The sequence below is a fragment of the Panthera uncia genome, chromosome E1 (assembly GCF_023721935.1).
Source record: "Panthera uncia isolate 11264 chromosome E1, Puncia_PCG_1.0, whole genome shotgun sequence".
NCBI lineage: Eukaryota > Metazoa > Chordata > Mammalia > Carnivora > Felidae > Panthera > Panthera uncia.
Window position 1 is genome coordinate 46868204 of NC_064814.1, and position 23623 is coordinate 46891826.

The 23623-nt window shown below is 50.6% G+C and overlaps 1 protein-coding gene across 9 annotated transcripts in view; it reads left to right on the top strand.

The window, feature by feature from the left end:
• Positions 1–23623, top strand: part of MPRIP (myosin phosphatase Rho interacting protein) — a 329117-nt gene that overhangs the window by 199377 nt on the left and 106117 nt on the right. For 7 of the 9 annotated variants that reach the window (XM_049637982.1, XM_049637986.1, XM_049637985.1 and 4 more), the window contains exons 2-3: positions 8924–9001; positions 10843–10908. The exons of 1 other annotated variant lie outside the window; for it this stretch is intronic. In XM_049637982.1, the coding sequence (XP_049493939.1) occupies positions 8924–9001; positions 10843–10908 (144 nt within the window). Of the gene's footprint in view, positions 1–8920; positions 9002–10842; positions 10909–16875; positions 16950–23623 lie in introns of those variants that run through there. One more of the 9 variants, XM_049637988.1, reaches the window with a different exon arrangement.

Consider the following 23623-nt stretch of genomic DNA (forward strand, 5'->3'; position numbering starts at 1 on the left):
ATATATTCACTGCTAGTATATATAGAAATACAATTGATTTTTGTATCCTGATCTTATACCCTGCATCCTTGTTGAACTCACTTATTAGCTCTAGGAGTTTTTAAAAATACGTTTCATGTTTTTCTACATAGAAAATTGTCTCATGTGTAAACATTTTATTTCTTCTTTCGATCTATATGCTTTCTGTTTCCTTTTCTTGCCTTAATGCACTGGCTAGAAATTCTAGCACTGTAGTTTTTTTTTTTTTTTTTAACATTTATTTATTTTTGAGACAGAGAGAGACAGAGCATGAGCAGGGGAGGGTCAGAGAGAGAGAGGGAGACACAGAATCCGAAACAGGCTCCAGTCTCTGAGCTGTCAGCACAGAGCTCGACCCGGGGCTTGAACTCACGAACCATGAGATCATGACCTGAGCTGAAGTCGGACACTCAACCGACTGAGCCACCCAGGCGCCCCTCTAGCACTATAGTTCTGAGAGTGGACATCATTGTCTAGTTCCTGATCCTAGAAGGAAAGCATTTCATCTCTCATTTACCTTAAGTATACTGTTAGCTGTAGGTTTTTATAGATGCTCTTTGTCAGTTGAGGAAATTCCCTTCCGTCATGAATAGGTATCGAATTTTGTCAAACGCTTTTTCTACATTAATTGATGTGATCATAGTTTTTCTTTAGCCTGTTAATATAGTGGATTATATTGACTGAGTTTTCAAATATTGAACCAGTCTTGCATACCTGGAATAAACCTCACTTGGTCATGGTATATAATTCTTTAATTTTTTTGCTGAATTCATTTGCTAATATTTTGTTGATTTTTGTATCCATATTCATGAGGGATTTTGATCTATAGTTGTGGGTTTTTTTGTTTTTGTTTTTTTGTTTGATAATGTTACTGATTTTGGTATCAGGTTAATACTACCTTCATAAAATGAATTGGAAAGTGTTTCTTCCTCTTCTGTTTTGTGGAAAAGACTATGGTGTTAATTCTTCTTTGAACACTTGTGATTCCCTGATGAAACCATCCAGGCCTGGAGATGTCTTTTTTGGGAGTTTTTTTTATTTTTTATTTTTCAACATTTATTTATTTTTGAGAGACAGAGACAGAGTGTGAGCAGGGGAAGGTCCAGAGACAGAGGGAGCTACAGAATCCAAAGCAGGCTCTAGGCTCTGAGCTATCAGCACAGAACCCGATGCGGGTCTTGAACCCACAAACTGTGAGATCATGACCTGAGCCAAAACCAAGAGTCAGACACTTCACCGACTGAGCCACCCAGGTACCCCTCTTTTTTGGGAGTTTTAAAATTATATGTCAATTTCCCTAATAGAGGATCATTCAGATTATCTGTGATTTTAAGAAATTGGTCTATTTCATCTAAATTGTCAAATTAATGCTTGTAGAGTTTTTCATATTATTTTTTTTTTATGTGTGTAGGATCTGTAGTGATATTTCCTATTTGAATCTTGATTTTAATTTATGCCTTTTTCTTCATCAGGCTTGCCAGAAGTTTGTCAATTTTTTTATCTTTTCAAAGAACCAGCTCTTTGTTTCATTGATTTTACTGTTTTTCTGTTTCAATTTAATTATTTCTGTTCTTTATGTCCTTCTTTCTTTGGGTATATATTATACGTCTTTTTCTAGGTTCTTGAGGTGGGAGCTTATTGATTGGAAACTTTTCCTTCTTTCTAATGTAAGCATTTTAATGTTACAACCTTCCTTCTCAGGACTGTTTTAGTTGTGTCCTATAAATTTTGATATGTTACTTTTAACATTTTTCTTTAAGGTTTCTTCCTTGACCCATGGATTATTAAGAAGTATATTGTTTAGCTTCCAGATGTTTGGAGATTTCCTGTTACCTTTCATTGTGGTCAAAGAACATACTCTATGATTTCAGTTCTTTGATCTATTGAGACTTGTTTTATGGCCCAGGATGTGATCTATCATGGTAGCCATTCTGTGGTCACTTAAAAAAAGGCATGTTCTGCCGTTGTTTAGTGGATTGTTCTAATAATTGTCGATTAGATTCCGTTGGTTGGTGGTGGTGTTGATTTCTTCTGTATTCTTGCTGATTTTTTAATTTGTTTGTCAGTTGTTGAGAGAGGAGTGTTGAAGTCTCTGACTATAATTGTGGATTTATTTCTCCTTTCAGTTCTGTGAAGTTTTTGCTTCACATTACTTTGCAGTTTTGTTATTTGGTGCATATACATTTAGGATTGCTTTGTCTTGTGGAAGTGATCCTTTTTTTTTTTTTTTTTTTTTTATTTTTTTTTTTTTTTTTTCAACGTTTTTTATTTATTTTTGGGACAGAGAGAGACAGAGCATGAACGGGGGAGGGGCAGAGAGAGGGAGACAGGCTCCAGGCTCCGAGCCATCAGCCCAGAGCCTGACGCGGGGCTCGAACTCACGGACCGCGAGATCGTGACCTGGCTGAAGTCGGACGCTTAACCGACTGCGCCACCCAGGCGCCCCGTGGAAGTGATCCTTTTGTCACCATATGATGTTTCTGTCTCTGGTTATTTTCTTTATTCTAATCTGATACTAATATAGCAATTCTGCTGTCCTTTGATTAATATTTGCAAGATGTATCTTTTCCATTCTTTTACTTTCAGCCCACTTGTATCATTATATATGCAGTAAATTTCTTATAGTATGTAGTTGGGTCATTTGAAAAAAATCTTTGTCTCCTTTAGCTGTATTTAGGTCATTTACATTTAATGTAATTATTGATATGTTAGGCCATATTATTTTTTGTTTCCTGTATGTTCTCTTTGATTATTATTTCTCTTTCTTCTTCAACTTTTTTTTTTAGTGATAAATTTCATGATTTATATGTGGTGATTCTATTCAGTGTAGATTTTCAGTAATTGCTCCTGGCATTACATTGTGTACACAGCTCATCACTGGTGGTGTCACAGTCTACTGGGGGTGTCATTTTACCAGTTGAAGGACAGGTAGTACTTCTTTTTACACCTTTTCCCCTTCTGTAGGTAACTGTCTTAAATATTTCCTCTATGTGATTTAGAACCACATTAGACAGTGTTATAATTTTGCTTCAGTCATCAAACACAATGTAGAAAACTCAAGAGAGGGGAAGCCTAATTTCATGTATTTTTGCTTACTGTGTTCTTTTATGATGATCCAAGTTTCCTTATTTTATCATTTCCTTTCTTTTGTTTTTTAAAGTTTATTTATAATTTATATTGAGAGAGAGAGAGAGAGCGAGAGCGAGAGAGAGCATGCTAGCACGCTCAGCAGGGGAGGGGCAGAGAGAGGGGGAGAGGGAGAATCCTAAGGAGGCTCCTGACTGTCAGCACAGAGCCCAGTGCGCGGCTCCATCTCACGAACCGTGAGATTGTGACCTGTGCTGAAATCAAGAGTTGGACACTGTTGTCTTTGTTTATTCAGTTTGTGACTCTTCTGGTTCTTAGGATGCTGGAGATTTTTCAATTGAAACCTGGACATTTTTGTGTTGTTTTAGGTGACTGTGGATTGTGTTTGACCCTTGTCTTTCAGTAGGCTCTTTCAGACACTACTCCAGTGGGTATGTAGGGGCGGGTGCTAACATCTTTTAGGTGTAAGTAGAAGTCTAGGCTCTCCCCTTGGCCTCCACTGACACCTGAGGCAAGAGGTTCCTTGTTCCTGCAGAGCTGGAGTGAGAGTTCAGCTCCCCACATGGCTTCCTCTGACTCCACCCCACCAGGGTGAGGGAGGGGGCCTTGTTACTGCTGGGTGGGGGTGAAAAATCCCAGCTCCCTGCCTGGCTTCCCGACACCTTCCTGATAGGGGTGGTGGGGTCACCTCTTTGCTGGCAAGGTGGAAGCCTTTGCTGGCATGGGGCTAGGCTGAGGCTTTCCCGTCATGTCTGGCTGGAATAGGGCAGTTATAATCTAAGAATTTTCTGTCTTACCAGGTTCTTCCTTCCCTGGTTCTTCAGCTAGAGAGAGCAGCTTTTATTGGGGCTTTTGTTTGTGCCTGTTGGCATTTCCAGGTTGCTCATTCTTCTAATGCCTGGTCTGGGACGGTGAGACAAAAAGAGAACCCAAGGGCACACGTCTCCATGTTGTTTTTAGGTCTCAAAGTCCCCAGCCCCCTTCTCTGCCACTTTCTCTCCACCTTGCGGAGCCTTATGTTTTTCTTATATGCAGTGTCCAGGGTTTTACTTGTACTTAGTAAGAGGAATAGGGCAAATTAACGTCTTACCTGCTTCCCAGGAAGCACAAGTTTCAAGTAACCATTTTTGAAAGGGCTTATGGTTGAGGAGTGTGCCAGACCACCAACAGCCTCTCCCTAGAGACCAGCCAGAAGTGCGGCCTCTGGTTTACTGGATCTGTGAGGGAAGGCTGAGTTTAATGAGAAGAGAAAGAGCTCAGGGGGACACTCTCCCGTCATGACTATTAATGGGGTTTGGACCAGTATGCTTCCTCTTGAAGCATGGGTGGCCTGCTTGAAACACAACTCAGTCCCTTCCTTTGGGTCCTTGCAGCGCATCTTGGATCCTCAGTATCGACAATACCTGCCTCTCCCCTTCGCCCTCTTCCCCACCCCCGCCCCTGTGCCCCAGCCAGGAAGCAACGTCAAAGCTAGGATACCACTGAGTTGCTAGAGCTCACTCCCCTGTGCCAGCTCCTTTAGGGTTGTCGGTTTCAAAATCTGCGTTTCAGGTTATTATGGGGCTCTCAGAAAGAGAATGCCTTCCAGCCTGTCGGAGGCCCAGCCCCAGCAAAGCAGATGAGGCCAGAGAGGCAGGAATGCTGCCTTACAAGAGCGGCTCTGGTGGCACTAAGGACATACTGATGTGGCTGGGTCTGCTGTCAGAGAAATCATGGGAGAAGCGGTCGGGCTTCCTGGGATGCCTTTCCCGTGCCTGCAGGACGAAGAGCCGGGTGGCCGAGTCAGGACCATGGGTTATCCGGGAAAGAAGATCAAAGAGTGGGGTATTCCGGTGTGTGGCATCGGTTAGTCTCGATGTTGGCAGTAAGAGATGCCTGAGAGTTTTAAGGAGGGATTTGTGCTGTTAGATTGGCTCCTCCTCTCCATCCCCACAGACGCACTCGTTCCACCCCTATGCCTTTGCTTTGACTATGCCTGTCCCCAGAGAGTCTTCTCCACCCCAGGCCACACTTCTGTGGGGGTGGGGGGAAGGGGGGGCCCTCACCTCCGTCACGGTTGCTCCCGCCCTACCTCCTGTTTGCTCACTTGGATGGCAGTGTAGGGTGGCGGGTGCCTTCCTGTCTCCTGATGACCCTAGGATTGCACAGTGGACACCTGGAGGTTGGTGGCATCCAGCTCCAGGTACCAAGTCAACCCTTTTAGGAGCTCCTTGTTGCACCCCTACCCTGTCAGGTCTGTGCCTGCTGCCTCTGGCTCCTTCTCTAGGCTCTGTCTGGCATGTTCTGGCTCCTCTTCTACAAACCCGTGGACTGGGGTCATTGCCCTTTTAAGCCTTTGTCCTGGTGTCTTTGAATGGAGTTTCCCCAAATATGGCCAGGGGCCGGGGGCAAGAGTCACTTGAAAACTCACATACTGATGCCCCCTCCTCTGCCCCTCCCAAGGTTTGGGAGGATGACTCACTAGTTTACGTTTACTTAGGACTATGCAGCTATGATGGTAGGAGCAGTCTCTTATGTATCTCTGCTTCCCCACTGCCTGACACTGGGAAATGATTTTTAACGACTTTATTGAGATAAAATTCACATACCGTACAGGTGACCCATTTGAAGTGTACACAGTTTGATGATTTGCAGTATATTCCCAGAGATGTGCATCCATCACCAAAATCAATTTTAGCACATTTTCGTCATCCCAAAAAGAAACGCTTTATCCCTTAGCTGTCACCCCCTAGTCCTTCCATCCCCTCAGCCCTAGGCAGCCACTAGTCTGCTTTCTGTCCCTATGGATTTGCCTTGGTAAATGCTCCTGATGGAACGTTACCTGCTTCCCAGCTTGCTCTTCCTGTAAAGCACTTGTTTTCCTGCCCTGTGTCCTCCATTGGCCCAGCCTTCCCACTTTTCGGGACAGCCTGCCCACCTGGAAGGGTCCCCTTTGGGTGGTCTGTAGCAAGAAGGACGTGGCAAAGTGAGGCGGGTGCTGCCAGTCTCCCTGGCATACGGTGCACGGGGCCAGCACACAGTAGGTTCGAGTAAGTGTTGAGTGAATAACGGTGCCAGTGATGGGTTTGTGGTAGGAGCGGGCCAGGATCTGAGGGGACCTCCGGTCTCCCACTGCTCCTTTCGGGGAAAGTGCAGGTAGATGTAGCTATGATAGGAGTTCACCCCAAAGCCCTGCAGCCAGAGAGTAGGAGAGTGGCATGCAGTCAAAACCAGACGGGATCGTTGTCCAGCCTCCTGAATTCACACGTCAGGGAACTGCCGTCCAAGAAGCGAAATCACCTGGCCCAGGATCCCCCCCTGGCCCTGACCCATCCATCCTGTGTGTGCATATTCCTGAGTGGTTTGCTTGCCGGCTTAGGGAATGGCTGGGCGCTGCTCGTGTTTGCTGAGAAAACAGACCTTACTCTCCTTGCTTGTGCTTTCCGAGGCAGAATTTCATTCCACCTCCCCCGTGGCCCTCCTGGGTCGTGTCCCTCTAACCCCTGGTTCTCTGCCAGCACCCACCTCCTGTGTTTCATCAAAGCCAGTCCCTCACTCCCTTTCTTCAGCCCACTCCATGCCCCTTGCCTGAAGCCCCTCTTAACCTACTTTGTTCACTTTCATGAGGAAAAGCCAGAGCTTCCCCTGGGGGCCTTGAGGACCCTGCAGAAGCCAAGAAAGGGGGAGGTTCTTGGCTTACCCTGGAATGCTGTGTGACCTCTGGCAAGTGACCTTCCCTCTCTTGAGTCACAGATTCCACAGCTATAAAATGAGGTGGTGTGACAGACAGGGCGTCCAGTTTGGAAAGTGTTGAATAAAAAGCATGTTAAGAGGACCCCTAAGGCTTTCCCAGAGATTAGTCACGGGTGTAGGGGTTTGGGTTTTAATTTGTGTTACTGCCCCCCAAAGGGTAGTGGACAAATTGGCTTGGTTGTGCCTTTTCCAGCTGCTCTTTGCCAGCTGGGTATGGCTGAAAAGGGACGTGGAGCCAGAGTGTCTGTCTAGATCTTTTAACTCATGTTGAGTTCCTACTGTCAGGGTGTTGGGGGCTGGGGGAACTCTTCATAAAAAAATGAATAGCTAATGCTTATTATGCACTTACAGGCCAAATGCTGTGCTTAGTGGGCTTTTTCTCATACAATTTTTTTGGAGATACAATTTACATATTATAAAATTCACCCTCTTGGGGCGCCTGGGTGGCTCAGTCGGTTAAGCGGCCGACTTCGGCTCAGGTCATGATCTCGCGGTCCATGAGTTCGAGCCCCACGTCGGGCTCTGTGCTGATAGCTCAGAGCCTGGAGCCTGTTTCAGATTCTGTTTCTCCCTCTCTCTGACCCTCCCCCGTTCATGCTCTGTCTCTCTCTGTCTCAAAAATAAATAAACGTTAAAAAAAAAAAAAATTCACCCTTTTAAAGTGCACAGTTGAGTAGTTTTTAGCATATTCACCAGGTCGTTCATCTATCTCCACTTCCTAATTACAGAACATTTTCATCACCCTCAAAAAGAAACCCCGTACCAGTCAGAATGGGGCGCCTGGGTGGGTCAGTCCGATAAGCGTCCAACTTTGGCTCAGGTCATGATCTCGCTGTTTGTGAGTCCGGGCCCCGCATCGGGCTCTGTGCTGTCAGTGCCGAGCCTGCTTCAGAGCCTCTGTCTCCCTGTCTCTCTGCCCCTCCCCTGCTTGCACTCCTGAGCTCACTTTGTCTCTGTCCCAAAGAAGATAAACGTTTTTTTAAAAAAATAAACCCCATACCTGTTAGCCGTCACTTCCCTTTCCTGCTCCCTCCATGTCCTGGCGACCATTAATCTGCCTTCTGTTTGTGTGGATTTAGCTCTTCTGGATATTTCATGTACATGGAATCATACAAAGTGTGGTCTTCTGTGTTTGTGTTCTCTCACTTAGCGTGTTTTCAGTGTTCGTCCCTGTTGTAGAATGTGCCAGTGCTTCATGCCCTTGTATTACTAATACTCTGTTGTATGGATAGGCCACGTTTTGTTTATCCGTTCACGTGTTGCTGGGCATTGGGGCTGTTTCTGCCTTTTGGCAATTGTGAGGAGTGCTGCTGTGAACGTTCATGTCCAAGTTTTATTTGAGCACCTGCTTCTAGTTTCCTTGGGTGTATATAGCTAGGAGTGGAGTCCTGGGTCGTGTGGAATTCTGTGTTTAACTCTTTGAGGACCTGCCAGATTTTTCCACGGTGGCTGCACCATTTTGTATTCCTGTGCTGTCTTACTTACGTTACCTCATCAGTCCTCACGTGAGTCTCGTGAGGTATAGATGCAGTTATCATCACCCCCACCTTCCACGTGGGAGAATTGAAACCCAGCAGTTTTCAGCCCAATGTCACCTAGCCGGGAAGTTGGTGATTCTTTGGCCAGTGTTAGCCGGGATCACTAAAGCGGTGTCTCTTCTCCCAGGCCTTTTTGTATCATTAGAATGAGGACTTTTGACTCTGTTGTTTGCATGATAACACCTAGTACCCAGCACGCATTACACTCACCTGGTGATTGAAAATACCATTGTTTCCTGACCGTGGTGGCTTGATCAAGAACTTGAGGGAGGCATGTGTTTCTTAGGAGTCCGTGTGCTCTCCAGGTTTTCAGGGTTCTGCTGGGTTTCGTGTTACCTGCTGCACACCAGATTCTGCAGACCTCCCGGGAGCTTCTTGGTCACAAACGTCTTTCTTGGAGACTCGGCCTGGGGAATGAGATGCCTGGTGTGTGCTAAGCAGGGGTGACTTCTGGTTTCAGTGAGTGCTTATCTTCAGCTTGACCACTGAACCTGTTCTCTCTCCGGTCCAAGGCACTGATGACCTCTGCCCTCTTTTTTCTCCTCCAGGCAAAACCTATTTATGGTGGCTGGCTGCTCCTGGCTCCAGATGGGACTGACTTTGACAATCCAGTACATCGGTCTCGGGTAAGGTTCTCAGAATGAATTTTCGAAGTGGGAGGAGCTCCAGAGGGACCCTTCTAGGGGCAAGTCGAGGGAGTGGGGAAGGGAGATGGGGAGTTAAACAATGGGTCGTGGGATGGCAGGATCAGCAGGGAACCCCCATTCGGCAGACTTGTAGGTCCAACAGGAAAAGTCTCCATGATCCTAGTTATGCCACCCTTGAAAAGGAGCTGCTGTCACCTGGTGCCTCCTGTTTCTTGGGTCAGCTTGACTCCAGAAACAGTTAAATGTAAAAAGCAGAATAGCAGTTCAGCAAACATTTGCATTATGCTAATTAGGCTTCCGGTTAGCTCCTTCCCTCCTTGCCTCATCTCTCCTCCCAGGTGAGGGGATCAGCAGATGAGCACTAGTGAAGGGATGAGGGACTGGAGGGCCAGCTTTGCTCTGGTCCCATCTCTCCTGGGCACCCCAGCCCAGTACGGGAGCACCCAGGTCCGCTGGAGCACTGAGACGATTAAACCAACGCTGTCCCGAACAGTACTTTGTTCCTCTGCCTGGGGGCCTCTTTGGATGACTAGTTAAAACACCATCTTTCCTTTTCCACGTGTTCTTTTCCAGGTGTTGCGGCCCATACCCTGTAAATTGCTCTAGCTCCTCTTCCTTCCTGTCCCCTGGTCCCCGAGGGAGCCTCTGCTCTGCCTCTTGATCTCTGCTGCCCCCCCTGGCCCCAATGCTACACTCTGGGGTGGGGGCCGTGGTGCCCCACAGACCTCGCATTATGCCTGGGATCTTTAGGATGACTTCTCGTATGGGTTTTGACTTTAAAGATGCCAAATAGGAGCCTTGAAGAGGTTTCTCAGGAAGATTTCAAGTGGCCTCTCCCTGGATACCCAGCATGGGACCAGCCTTCCACGTCCTCTTTGCAAGGCCATTTGGGCATCCTGTGCCATCCAGGCAGAAGGACGACAGGGGTGACTGTGTTCCAATGCCTGCAGTAACCAGGGAGCAGCTCCCTTTCCTGTTTTATATCTGGGTCATACAGAATTGCCATTTCCAGCTTCTGATGAGAAAAACGTTATTACGAATGATATAATTCTGGCCCAAAGCAGAGAGGCGTGATAGCTTAGTTCTTGTGGCCTTATTGCCGATGAAAGTATGAATTCTGTTGGGCTTTTTGAAATGTTCAAAATAGGTCATGGATCCCCATGATGATCTCTGGGGTTCAGGGACCAAGAGTCTCTTGTGCTGGACATGTTTTCCCCCCGACAAGAAGGAAAGCGTTGGCCGTTGTGGCTCTTTCTGTTCTGCTGTTAGTGCTTTTGGGGTCCGCCAGCCCCCACGGCTTGTCCTTTGGGTGGAGCGTGGAGAGGGGCGCCCTTTGCTATCGATCACTCCTCGGACATCAGAGTCATTCCTACGGGTCTCCCTCCTCCTCACTTTTGATCTTTGTTTGCTCACTTATCCTCCGTGAACACTGGAGCCTGACTGCCTTTTCCCTGTCTCTGATTCCCTGTGGGTCATTGGAACAACCCTTTTATAGCAGTTTCCTAGGTTTTTTTTAGAAGTGTGGGATCAGGGCCTGGCATTCTCAGGTTATTCCATACTGTGCCATACAGTTCGTCAAGTAAAAACTGACACCACGTGATGTGGTAAGTTCTGTGCTGGGTACATAGAAAACACAGAATATACAGAAATACAGAAAAGACTCCTCTGGCTGTCTAATAAATTACCATTCTTATGCCTTGGGTCCCTCTTTTCCTGCCATCTGCCCCAGAAGTGAAAGGCGTGGAGCCGGCATTCATCTGACATAGGCTTGTCAGGCACGGGGACTCCCTCCTAACCACCCACTCTATGCTCCGTTGCAGAAATGGCAGCGGCGGTTCTTCATCCTCTACGAGCACGGCCTCCTGCGCTACGCCCTGGACGAGATGGTGAGTGTCGTTCCACGTCCACTCCGTGCCTCTCGCCTCCCTTAGGGCCCCTTCATCGCGGCTGCACTTGGGTCGTCTGCGAGCACAGCGGTGTGCTTGGATGTTCCTTTGGGAGCCTAGAATTTGAAGAACTTGGGGTGTGTGTGAGGGATGGCCCTGAGAACCCAGACCTTTGCTGGGCGGCATCGTCACAGGTGAGAGTGAGTAGCAAGGGAGGAAGTCCTTGTGTTCCAGGCTGACAGGAGTCCCACTTGGCCAGTTAGCGAGAAGCAGAACAGGCTGTGGGCCTGCGGGGATGGGTGGGGGACCGACCCTGGGCATGCGTGTGTGAGTTGAGCACATGTGCGTTCACGTGCTGTCGTCCCAGGACTGCCTCTCAGTTCCATTGCCGCAGTTAGTCTCGTCCTGTTGGACCTTCAGGGGCCTCCTGGCCATGGGGTCAGTTTTCTCCTGGTGGCTGAAACAGGACACGGGGCTCCTTCCTGCCCTGCCGCGCACCAGCTTGGCTCTGGTTTGCTCCCTGCTTCCTGGGCTGGATGAGTGTTTATTGCTCTTGGTCCAGAGGCAAACCTGAAAACCAACCAGGTGCAAAGTTGTTGTGGCTTTTCTTTTTCCATCCACGTTGCCTGAGTTTTTCTCTACGGAGATCGGTCTCTCCTAACTAATCTAAAGTATGACTGAGTTCCAAGTTTTATGAAGGGTTGAAGGCAGAAGATTTTAGTACCTTTTCCTGTTCCACTTGAGTTTGTGTGCATTTATGTGGGCAGCATTTTTAACCGGGACTGTCCTGGAAAATCGGGTCATACTGTGTGAAATAGGTTGACCCCCATCCCACCCAGAGTTCATTTTCTTTTCGCTACAGGAGTGAGGGCAGGGTCCTGGAAGTGTGAGCAGAGATAACTGTCCTCTCCAAGGACCTTGTAGGCTGTTGGGACATTTGGATTTTAGGGTGGTCAGTAGAGCTGGGTGACAAGGCCACAAGTGAGTCCATTTCCAAATGGGGGTCCTAATATTTGTGATGTGATGCTTTCTCTTTTCTGTTTCTCAGCTGAATTAGTGGGTATCATATTTAGGTAATGGAATTAGCAGGTATGATGCCTGTTCTATATCAACCATTGCCTCATTGGTTCCTTCTTTCTCATTCTTTCTGGTGAGTGTATTAGAACAGTGTAATGGGCCCCAGAGGGTTTTTGCCATGGAAGCATCTGTGGTCCGAAGTAGATTGGAGGTGAGCATCGGTGGGGTGTGGTAGAATTCACTAGAAAAAGGAGCAGGGGAACCGATTCACTTGGATACCTGTTTCCTTCAGGGAAAAGGTAAGCAGGCCTGGAGGCAGACCCGGCCCTGCCCTCTGCACTCTTCCAGCTTGGCCATCGTGCAGGTCGTAGCCCCGGGTGGGAGATGGGCTTCTGCAAGCCTTGAAGTTTACTTTGTCCTCCCTGTGCTTGGCTGCCTTGTTCTTAAGTCCCCCAAAGCCTAACAGTAGTAGAGAAGGAGCCTCAGAGGTCACTGGCTTACATCCAGGCTGGGCTACACCGTGAACCCTCCTGAAAAAGAGTTCCCTGGACTTTGCTTGGAGACCGATTATTCTGGTCAGGAAACCTTTCTGTAGGTCTACTGGAGTCCAGTACGGTCTTTTGTTCCCTTCAGCTCAGTTGCACATGTACCAAGCGAGGGTGGCTACCGTGGATGCCTTTGTGTCTGCACAAATGGAGAGCACATGATGCATCCCAAGAGCTGCTCCTAAAGAATTGAGGCTGGTGAGCCGTGAGTACTGACACCTTGCAGTACGTTTTGGTCTCCCAGCAACCCAAATGTTGGTTGGGTATTATTTCACGTGCCGCTGGGGCAGAGGTGGGACCGTGCCAGCCACATGGGAAAAGAAGCCCCGGGAAAAGTGTGGGCTACAGAGAGGGCATTGTGGGGGATGCCCAGAGTTGAGTTTTGGGCCATGGGCCACTTTCTGGCAGATGACCTTGGAGCCGAAGAGGCTGACCTGGTGTGCCATTTAGTGTTGAAATGTTAGTGTGGGCATTGCAGAGACACTGCACCTCCAGGGAGTAGAGAGGCATTATTTCTGTGAGTGAAAAAAGACAGTGTCAGTTGTGTTGAAATACCTTTAAAGCAGCATCTCAGGTGTGTGAGGGTTTTCCCTGTTGTGTTAGGAAAGTGCTTTGGGGGAAAGTTGCAGGAAAGCGTCTGGCCTGCAATTGACAAGAGGCTGGGTGAAGGAGGCAGTCAGATGCCAGCTGCCCATGGTCAGCGTTGGCGGCCGTTGCAGGTGGGCTCTATCTTGCAAGGGCTGGAGGGGCCTCTCCCACCCCAGTGGTCCGTATCAGGCCTTGTTCTTCCTGGCCACTCCCCAGTGAGCACAATCCAGAATCCTGGAGCCCCAACCCAAAGGTCAGCTTTCCCGATGCCTAGACGCCTGCCTCTGCCCGGCTGGCAGGGTCCTGAGACCTGGAGCGGGAGAGCTTTGCAGGCAGGCTCTTGTCTGAACTGAACGCAGCCGTGCTGGGAGTTTCTCTGAGTACGTAAAGTAGAGCCATGGTCCTCAGCTGGGGACCGCTGTGCCTCTCAGGGCCACTTGGCAACGTCTGGAATCTTCGACTCTTGCAACTGTGCAGGTTGCTCTGGACACCTAAGGGTAGAGGCCAGGATTGCTGTGACGCACGGGACAGGCCTCACAACAGGGAACTATCCGTCCCCAAATGTCAGCAGTGCTAAGGCTGAGAGACCCTCCCGGGTGATCTGGTCAGTGGCTTGTGTAAAATTTTTTTTATTTTTTGAATTAAAATATAAGTTTGACTTGCTTTTTTTTCACCCCTGTTCTTGAGGTGAGGAAGGACTCCACTGTCTGATTTCCTGGGAGTGGGGGAGGTGAATGGGGCAGCGTTAGCCAGCTGGCTGGCGTGGTAAATGCCAGACGTGGAATGGGATAGGCCTGTTCCTGGAGTGCAGTGGTTTCTGCCGGGGGCCCCGCACATTGGGAGTCCACAGGTCTAGGAGGATTGCCTATGTGCGTAGCTGCTACCCAGGGAGCATATACGTACCACTTCCTGCGCTGTGCTCAGACCACCGTGCTGTATAATGGCCACACCTTGGTGTTGGTTGGTCTCTAACAGCAGCGGCCCCGGCTCCGGGAAGCCTGTAGCCACTGCTGGTCCTTCTGCTCCTGCCGAGCCCGCGCCCCCCCCCTCGACCCTCCTGCTCAGAGCTCCTCTACTGCCTGTAATACGTCATAGCATTTTAGGGCTGGCCTGTCCCCTTAACACGAGTCACAATCTGTTTCAAGTTGTTACTTGACTTTTATACGATAATTATTGTTTGTTTTCATTGGTTTAAATGTTATCTTATCAACTAGATGGTGACTTTTTTTCCATCACTAGGCCCTCGATAATTCTTGGTCTCTGTCTCCATCATCTAGCCGGGGCCTTGCTGGGGTGGCACAGGCCTAGTAAATATTTGTTGAGTTGAAGTAACCAGCTTCCGGGAGAGGCACGAGGTGTGTTGTGTGTTCCAGCTCTTACTGGAGGGGAGAACGCGCTCCGGAAGGCTCCAGAGAACAGTGTGAGAAAGGTTGTCCCGGGCCCCCCTGGGCTGGAACGGACAAGGGCATGGCGGTTGTCAGGAGGTCCCGGGAGAAGAAGGGAGGCTGTACTCCCTGGGGCCGTGCCTGCTTCAGGGGCTGCTTCCAGAGGCTCTTTCGTTCTGAGACCTCTGCTGGGTCTGGAGCCGTTAGGCCTAGTCCCGCTCCACGGGCTGACTGTTGCCATTCTCTGCCCGGCAGCTCTGAGATGGGGCTAACCTTTGCGAATCGCTTTTCCTTTTTTGGGAAATTTCTTTCTCGATACACCCACATACACTGTAACTGGTGGGTGTGGAGGAGAGGCACATTTCCCAAAAAAGGGAAAGAAATTTTCCCAAACACAAGCTGAGGTGAGGTGGGCTCAGGGCAGCCTCACAGACAAGTGGGAGCCTGAGCAGTTTGGCTGGGCCGCTGGTGTTTCAGGAGTGGACGGAGGAGAGGATCTAGAAACCCAGACTTCTCCCTGTCTCTTCTGCTTTTGTTTCTTCCTCTGTAACCTGCCCATTATCATACCAGATTCTGCCCCGTCTCCTTAAGCTTCTGGAGACTGGCGTAAAGCTCAGGTACTGGTTTCGTCGGAGCCCAAGGGTCACCCACTGGAAGGTTTCTCAGGGAAGCACCAAGTCCTGCTCGACGGCAGGGCCTCCAGTTTTGCGGTGGAACGCGCCGGGCCGTGTGGCTCTAGGGCTCTGTTGGCACCGTACCTGCTGAGCTGTGGTCTGCTCTCTTGCCTTCATATCCTCTTGCTTTTAGCTCCTAGAAGCCAGGCCAAAAAGACGGTGTAAGGTTCTTTTGTTTTGTTTTTAAGTTATCAGCTATGTATAACAATACCTCCTGTTCCAGTCGTCTTTAAGAGCGTGGTGCTGTGTGGCCAAGCAGACTCCACTGTTGTGCGGCTGGCAGCCCCACTCGTCTGCAGAGCCCCGAAACTCTGCCCCATGTGGCGCTGACTCCCCAGCCTCTCTGCCCCCTGGCCGCTGGCAACCCCCTTTCTGCTTTCTGATTTTGACGACTCTGTGTACCTCATACAAGTGGAGTCCTACAGTATTGGTCCTTCCGTGTCTGGCTGATGTCACTGAGCATAAAGTCTTTGAGGTTGGTCCGCGTTGGAGCAGGTGTCAGAATCTCCTTGTTTTAAAAGTTCTGCTGGTCTCATGCTCTTGAACCATCTGGGCTCTGGAGCAAACGGACCCCGGGTTCCTCCCGCGGGGACGCCGTAGAGGGAGTGTAGCTCCGCTTCCGTGGCGAGCGTGTGGTACTGAGGGTCGTTGCCTTTCACTTCGTGGGGCACCTCGCCATCCTCTGCCTTGAGAGTCAGGACGGACCGGAGCTGCGCGACTCTTAGGGGCCGCGCTGCCGAGGACCCTTAGCTTCGTTCACATCCTTAGGCATCGTAGGGAAAACACTTCTGGTCCTTGGAGACGTGCCCTTTTCAGGGGCGGCCGTGGGTTTGTCCATCCCACAGAATGCAGAGGTCCGGCCAGAGAAGTGGCTCTGGGGTGTCTGTGCTCAGAGTATCTGTCTCTGTGTCACGAGGTGAGCTTGGTGAGAGCATTCTTCCGCAGATGCCAAGTGCTAACGGGGTAGGATCCCGGCTCCTCGGTAAGGGTTTGCCTCCTGTCAGAATCCCGGAGCTTGCTTTGATCTCGGGACCTTTGCCCGCTTGGTTCTTGTCAGATCTCACCTACTTTGGGGTTGTGTCACGTGCCCTGAATGGTGGGCAGCTGCCCAGGGCCATAGGAGAGTGTGGAAGAGGGGCGTCACAGCTTGGCCCTACTGTCTTTAGGAACTGTCTCTGAGGTTCTTTTGTTCTGTCCCCCATCGCATATTTTTCCAGGTGTTCCCCTGCATGAGAATCTTCTGAGGGCAAGGCCCAGCCTTCCAGAGTTTAAATAACCCCTGCTTGTGATGCTTAGGAAGCCCTAACGCTCGAGACCCTCCTCTGTAGGCTCTGGCTTTGTTTCTTCCTCGCTTGGAGCTTTCCGAGGCAGAGAAGGGCTGATGTGTCCGATCCGTTGGTGACCGCGGCGGCTCTTGTATCCAAGGCAAGCTGCAGGGGAAGAACACATGGCCGAAAGGAGGTCCCCCTCGTGGTGAACCTCACGCAGTCTGTTGGGACCCCTCCGTGAGCACGGGAAGATTGAACATCAAAGCAAAGCCACGATGTGCACACTGTTCGGGGTCATGGTGGTTTGGAGGGTCAGAGAAGTCTTCTGAAAGGAGAGAGAGGACGTTGGCCACCTTCCTGCTTGTCATGGAGATCGGGGAGGCACAGCGTGCTTGGCCCAGTGCTGCGTGTGTGTTGGCTCTTCAGGCAGGATCTCTGATGTCTTCCTCGTGACACTCCCTCGATAGATACTGTTGTGTCCATTTCACAGACGGAAAAACTGAGGCCCAGGCATATGGTGGGGTCGCTCAACTTCTGAGTGACGGAACTGGGATTTGTCAACAGGTGAGCCACCTTCTGGGAGAATGATGGTGTCTTTTCCCCGGCGGTCCCATCCGGTCCCGTCCTTCCCTGTGTCTGGCCACGGCCGACTCTCCGGCAGCTGCTGCCTGAATGGGGGAGGGTAATGGTGCTGGCTGAGGGCCAGGCTGGGCCCTCGGCATCCTTCCCACCCCTCGAGTTTGTCTGTAGCCATAAACTGGCGGTGAGAGTAGTTTCCCTTGTGTGTTCAAGCCAGTCGAGCTAAAGTAACTTCAGGCCTGGGGTCCTGGTGAATGAACGTCCGTTGGAGAGGTGTAGGGTCAGAAGAGTGAAGGGTGCCTCCCTGTGCCTGTGCCCAGAGGCAGAGAAGCTTCCTCAGATGCAGGGAACCCTCATGTTCAAGGGGTAGGGCTGAGACGGCAAACCTGGGAAGGTATTGTGTGCATTAGTCCCATGCTTTTCAATTGACTTTTGAATCTGAGATCACGCGTTCAGCCTTGCTTTGGCCTTCGTTCTTTTCCACAAGGTTTCCGCTTCCAGGGAACGGAGGCAGGCCTGCTGTGTCTGGGTGCCAGGAGCCTGAAGGATGCAAGGAGGGTGTGTTGGTTTAGGAGTCCAGTAAATGTGGGTTTTAATCTCTTTCCTCTGTTTCTGGCTGAGCGGCCTTGAGCGGGGCCCTCCTCCCTGCCCCTTTTCCCTCCGCAGGAACCTCATGAGGGTTTCGGGGCCTCAGCCAGCCTGTGTTTCCCTCCTTCCCCTCCTCTGCTCAGCTGCTCTTTGCTAGTCCCGTGCTCGCTGTGGTAATACAGGCACTTTCAGAAACCGACCGTGAACTTGGAAGGGTTTCCCTACCCAGCCTCTGGAGCAAGATGGGGAGCCGTTGGGAGGGGAAGCAAGCCCTGAGGCCCTACAGATGCAGCAGGTTCCGCTGAGGTCTCTGGCCACTGTCATACGCGGTTGGGAGAGCTCTGAATTGAAGTGCAGTTCCGCAGAGAACCTCACTGCAGCATTTAGAATGGATGCAGTTTGCTGCCTTGTCAGTTAAAGTTGTGAGATAATCCCAACCCCTTCTTCACCAGCCCCCCCGAGCCATACTGAAGAATATGCTGTGACTGGACGGACCTCCTGTGGCAGAATTATCCAGGTGCGTGAAGGCCTAGGCCACGTTGCCTACACAGGCCAGGCACCTCTTCTTGCCTTGACCACATAATTAACTTATTTTTCCAAAATAATGGACTTTTTAAAATAGTGTTTTGCAAAAATAGTGTTTTGCTAATGTGGGCTGATGTGTGAATAGGACTCCCCTTTCTAGGTTAACTTTGGGGCCCGTGTTGGGGCTGACGTTTGCAAGAAGTAGAAAGTAACGGGGAGACGGGGAGGGGAGGGGAGGGGCAGGGCCCGGCCTGCTGGCTGTCGGGCTGGGCACAGCCTGGGCTGTGTACAAGGTGATTCCGGGGTATGGAGGTGTTTTACCCCCGCCTGCTTTAGCTTTCTGGACACGGGGGTCTTTGATGTGTCCCTTATCCCATCTTTACTTCGTCTCGACAACCAAAAAACAATTTTCAGCTTTTTGGGAGTGATACTGTAACAGTCCCTTGGCTGGAAGGTGAGGCATCAGTCCTGGTGGAATTTGTGTCCCTTGGTGGCAGGGAGTGGATGACAGGGTGAGGGATGGGTCATAAGAGGGCCCTCTGTGCTTGGCCTCTGGGCTTCCTGCAGGAAGTGGATGTTACGAAACGTGAAAGTGAGTGAGCAGGGAATGACTCACTTTCACCCAGGTGGGACTGGGAACTCTTCCCAGCTGAATCCTGTTGTCAAAGTTCAGGGGTCAGTGGTGAAGCTGACAAGTGCCACATGCCATTTTTCCTTTTGTTTGACTTACTGTGATGCACACGACTTCACCCACTAGCAAGAAGCATGTAGATGCAGGGACCTTTTCTTTGTGTCTCTCTGGGACCTTTAGGACAAATGGAAATGAAACCGGGGACCAAATTTAAGACCCTCCCCTCCTTTCCTTTTAAAGTAAGTTGGGGAGGAGTTTGGGAACACGGGCTTGTTAAGACATCTGAGCCTGGCATTATTGCAAAGTGCAGCATTCTGCCTCTGGTAGCTTTTTCTTGTCATTTCTTGTCATTTACAACTCTGTATGCTGGCCCGGGTGACATATCTCGCATACAGAGCAGCTGGGGCATGAAAGCCACCAGTGGTTAACCGTGGGGCTATTTGGATAAAGAACAGAGCAGACTCTGTTATAGCAGACGGGTTTCAGGAGATGACCCGGTCCAGACCTCCATTTTATGGTGGGGAAACCCAAGGGAGGGGGTTAACAATCTTGACCTTGGGGACTCAACCAGTAGGTGTGCGGTAAGCAGCCAGGTTCTGATTGCCTGGTCCTGATCGGTGGCCTATGGGCTGCCCTTTGGGAGTGGGGGAGGTGGGGGGGGGAGGGCTGTTTTACATACAGGGGCCTAAGTGTGGGGTGGGGAGTTAGAATCTTTCACATGGATGGCTGAAGCCTTGTAGAGCAAAGAGAGAACATGCAGGAATGAGTGGGTAAAGAGGGTTAAGGAGATGGGAACAAAGAAATCCTTGCCAGGTGCAGTAGGGGGTTGCTGCAGGTAACCCTGAATTATTTGCAAGAACCAAGAGAAGACACAGGTACCACTCCCACATGGGTCCAGGTCACATGTAATCCTCCTTCCTCTGTCCCTGATCCCTGAGACACTTCTGCCACGTCGGTCTCCCTCTCTAGGTCAGTGAGCACCTCAAAACAGGGCCTGGTATTTGCCCGCACAGACAGGACATTAAATAACATACCTAGGGATGGGACAAGCTGACTGTGTGGTAAATGGGTCTACTGTCTTGACTCCAGTGCTTGATTCTCTGTTGTGAACATTTAAAATTTAGAAAAACAAAAATTGTTTAATATTTATTTATTTTTGAGAGAGAGAGAGAGAGAGACAGAGCGTGAGCAGGGGAGGGGCAGAGAGAGAAGGAGACACAGAATCTGAAGCAGGCTCCAAGCTCTGAGCCGTCCGCACAGAGCCCGACCCAGGGCTCGAACTCACAAACCATGAGATCATGACCTGAGCCGAAGTCAGTCGCTTAACTGACTGAGCCACCCATGCGCCCCACTGTTGTAAAGATTTTAAGAAGGCTTCCCACGGAGTGCCCGCCATCTTTGACTTTCACACAGCACTGAGGATTTGGTGACCTCGGGTTATCCAACGAGTGCCTTTCTGTCTCACTGGGACCGTCCAGTGTGCTTACCTTCCTTCCCAGTCACATGAGTGGTGAGTCAAGGGCGGCAAGATAGTGATTAGCTGCCTGCCTGTATTCAGTGTCCATGAGCCATTATGAGGTACCCACGTTCTCTGTGCCTCCCCCAGTGCGCCCGCAGGTACTGAGCGAGAAGGCTTCTGGATACCCATGATTCATTAACAGAGGTGGCCGAATATGGTTTTATGTCCCGTTGTCCACTTGGGTGCCATCTGCCCAGCCCTTTGTGTGTGCACAGCTCTTTCAGTGACAGGAGGAGGGGTGGGAGCAGCACCTCTGTGGAGTGTGCACAGGGATCTCTGTGGCCCTTCTTCTGCGCCGGGATAGCGACCGAGGATGGGCTGTGATCGGCACCCCTATTGGAGATCTTCAGAGCTGTGGGCGGACTTCTCTGCGGCAGCTGCGGCTGGCCTGCGGCGAGTCTGTGATAACGGGCTGGGTGGCTCCCTCCCGCAGAGAGAGAAATGACTTTGGGTATTAGGAAAGCGAACAGCTTGGAGTAATTGGTTAAGGAACTAATTAAGTAGCAGCAGGGAAAGAACTGTCGAAAAAGAGTCATTTTATAGAAGTTAGCAACAGAAAACATTTGGGGTTGAGAAAACAAGGCCAAGCGAGTCGTACTAGTATGTTTACATGTGCACATGTGGTGCTCACACACACATGCACACGTGGGGCTGGGTAGCGCGAAGCCAGGCCGCAGAGTTCTCCAGGGGCCAAGTCCCGGCACCCTTACCTCTCGGGCCCTCATACTCTACCCCGCCCCGGTTAGGACCCTGCTGCCCCTGCACCCGCTCTCCCTGACTGAGTGTTTTGCTTTGGACTCCCTGGGACATGGGCAATGCTGTCCTGGTAAGCCAAGCCACTTAAAGTATTAGTTGTGGGTAGGCAGCTTAACGTGTGTGGGTCTTAATCTCTCCTGCCCTCCCTTCTCTCCACAAAACACTTTTCCAGAAGAATCTTTTCCTCTGCAGGGAAGGGAAGGGAAGGGAAAGGAAGGGCATATTCTTTATGGTGGGAGAACTCTCTGAAGCCAGGGGGTGTTTCCACTGGTGAAATCACAGGAGCCGTAGTAGGCAGGCAGGTGGAGGATCTTAAGGAAGGGGCATCCTTCACAAGGGCTGGTCCAGGCCTTGTGCATGTGCATGTTGATGAGTCATTCATTCTTAGACATCTGTTGAGTGCCTAAAGTGTGTCAGAAGTGAACTCCAAGGTGCTTTCATTCTGGGAATGAAGGGGACGACTGATAATGATACGTAACATGGCGGGTGTTAGTTGCCTGCGGCTGCCATAACAAGTCACCACTAACCTAGTGGCTGAAAACAACACAGATTCTTTCTCTTACTGTTCTGGAGGTCAGGAGTCCAGAATCCATTTCTCTGAGCAGAGCTGGTTCTTTCTGGAGGCTCCAGGGGAGAATCCGTGTCGTTTTCTTTTCAGATGCCAGGGGCTGTCTGCGTTCCTCAGCCTGTGGCCCCTTCCTCGGTCACTGCTGCTTCTGGCTTCTGTTGTCACATCTCCTTCTCCTCTTTGTCACATCTCCGGCTGCCTCTGTCTTAGACGACACTTGTGATGACATTGGGCCCTCCAGATAAGCGATTCCTCTACCATCTCAAGATCTTTGCCTTAATCACACCTGCAGAGTCCCTGTTGTTATCTAAAGTCACATGCACAGGTTCTGGGGATTGGGACACGGTTGTCTTTGGGGGCCATTACTCAACCGACACAGAGGGTATGATAATGGAAGCTATCACAAAGTGTCTGGGAACAGGGGAGGGCGAGCTGACTCCACCTGGAAGGTTTCACCGGAGAAATGAGCTGGCCCGGGTCTGCAGGGCGGAGTGGCGTCACCTAGACCAGGCTGAGAGATGGTGGGGAGGGCTCCCCCCTTCCTGGCAGAAGAATGACTTCCGAGTAATCAGGGCATATGGCTGCTTCCTCTTCGCATTGTTATCCACGCCCCCCCCCCCCCCCCCCCCCGTCTTCTCCTCCCAGCTCTGGTTTGGGCCAGGCTCGGCACTGCTCACGGGGGCCACTGGCAGGCAGGCATGACACGGAGGCACTGGGAATGGAAGAGGAGGAAAGGCAGGACATAGAGGAGGAAAGGAAAAGATGGCGCCACCAGAGACTGTCCCTGATGTCACGGGCCCCAGCGAGTGTCACGTGTCTGTTTTCAGAGTCAGTCAGTAGTAGATGTCAGGGTAGGGAAGGGCCTGGAAGGACCAGCCCTTCCAACAGAGCGGGTGACGGAGAAGTGATTCTGCCTGGGTCGTGGCAGCGTGGAGACTAGCATTGCGGAGCTCTGGCGGTTGCTCTGACTCGAGTCAGTTCTGGAGACGAGATGAGCCCCTCAGAGTGGAAGGCGCTACACATGGCATGGCCCGCAGGGAGTGGGGAGGGAGAGGAGAATCTCCGTGCTGTTCCTAAGGAGTGTGCATCCTGGTGGCAAGACTGGTTTTGTTGACTTCCAACGAATGTCCTGTTGCTTACCAAGCCCCGTGGCACACTAAGGTGCGGGAGTGCGGGTGGGGGAGGACCGCAACTCCCCAAAGCCACGGACGCCTTGAAGGACTTTGTACGGTCCCATTTGTGCCCCACTTCTAGCCACATGGGCGCACCTCGCCTTGAGGGTCGCGAGGCATGATTCCAAGGCTGGGATTCCAGCCCAGCTTCTGTTTAACTTGGTCTCCGTCCCTTGTCAGGTAACCTTTTTGGGCTTCTGTTTGTACCTTTGCCTGGGTGGGAGGGAGGTGGATGAGATGCCCTTCAAAGTCTAATACGAATCATTGGCTTTTCTTCCTCTGAACCCGCTGGTGAGACTTGGAGCTGTCTTCCCGTCAACCAGTGAAGATGCACGGTGGCTGACGGTGCTTTGCGGTGCACGGGCCCCAGCTGGAAATCTGCGTGCACAGATGCTTCTCAGTGGCGTCTGGCTGTCTGTCCGAGGGCATGGTGGCTGTGGCTGGGGCGGGAGCCTGAGGTTCACTTCCTTCAGGTAGCCACATACCTTTTTTTGGAACAAGCCAGCCTCTGTGATAAATGCAGAGGTGAAAAATCACGTTGCCACAGTGCTAGCTGTTCTCCCCGGGTTCGCATTGAATCCTTCACGTGGTCCGTGGAGAGAGCAGTAACTGGCCCAAGGGTAAGGTTTTTTCCCCCAAGAGAGCTGAGCTTCGTGCATCAAGTCATGGGTCGAAGGCCCGGTGGGTGGAGCTGTTCTGGCTGAGTTCCCGTCACTGAGCTGGGGCCCAGACACCCCTACTGGCTCGGGGATTCCAGAGCTTTGCCTGGTTAATGTTTGAAGAGCTCTGGTATGGCAGGATAAATGATAGCAGAAGTCTTTACACTTTTGTCGTGTGATTGGTGCTAAGGCTGGTGGATTACTAGCACCTGTTGACACACCGCGTACCCGGCTGGTGCAG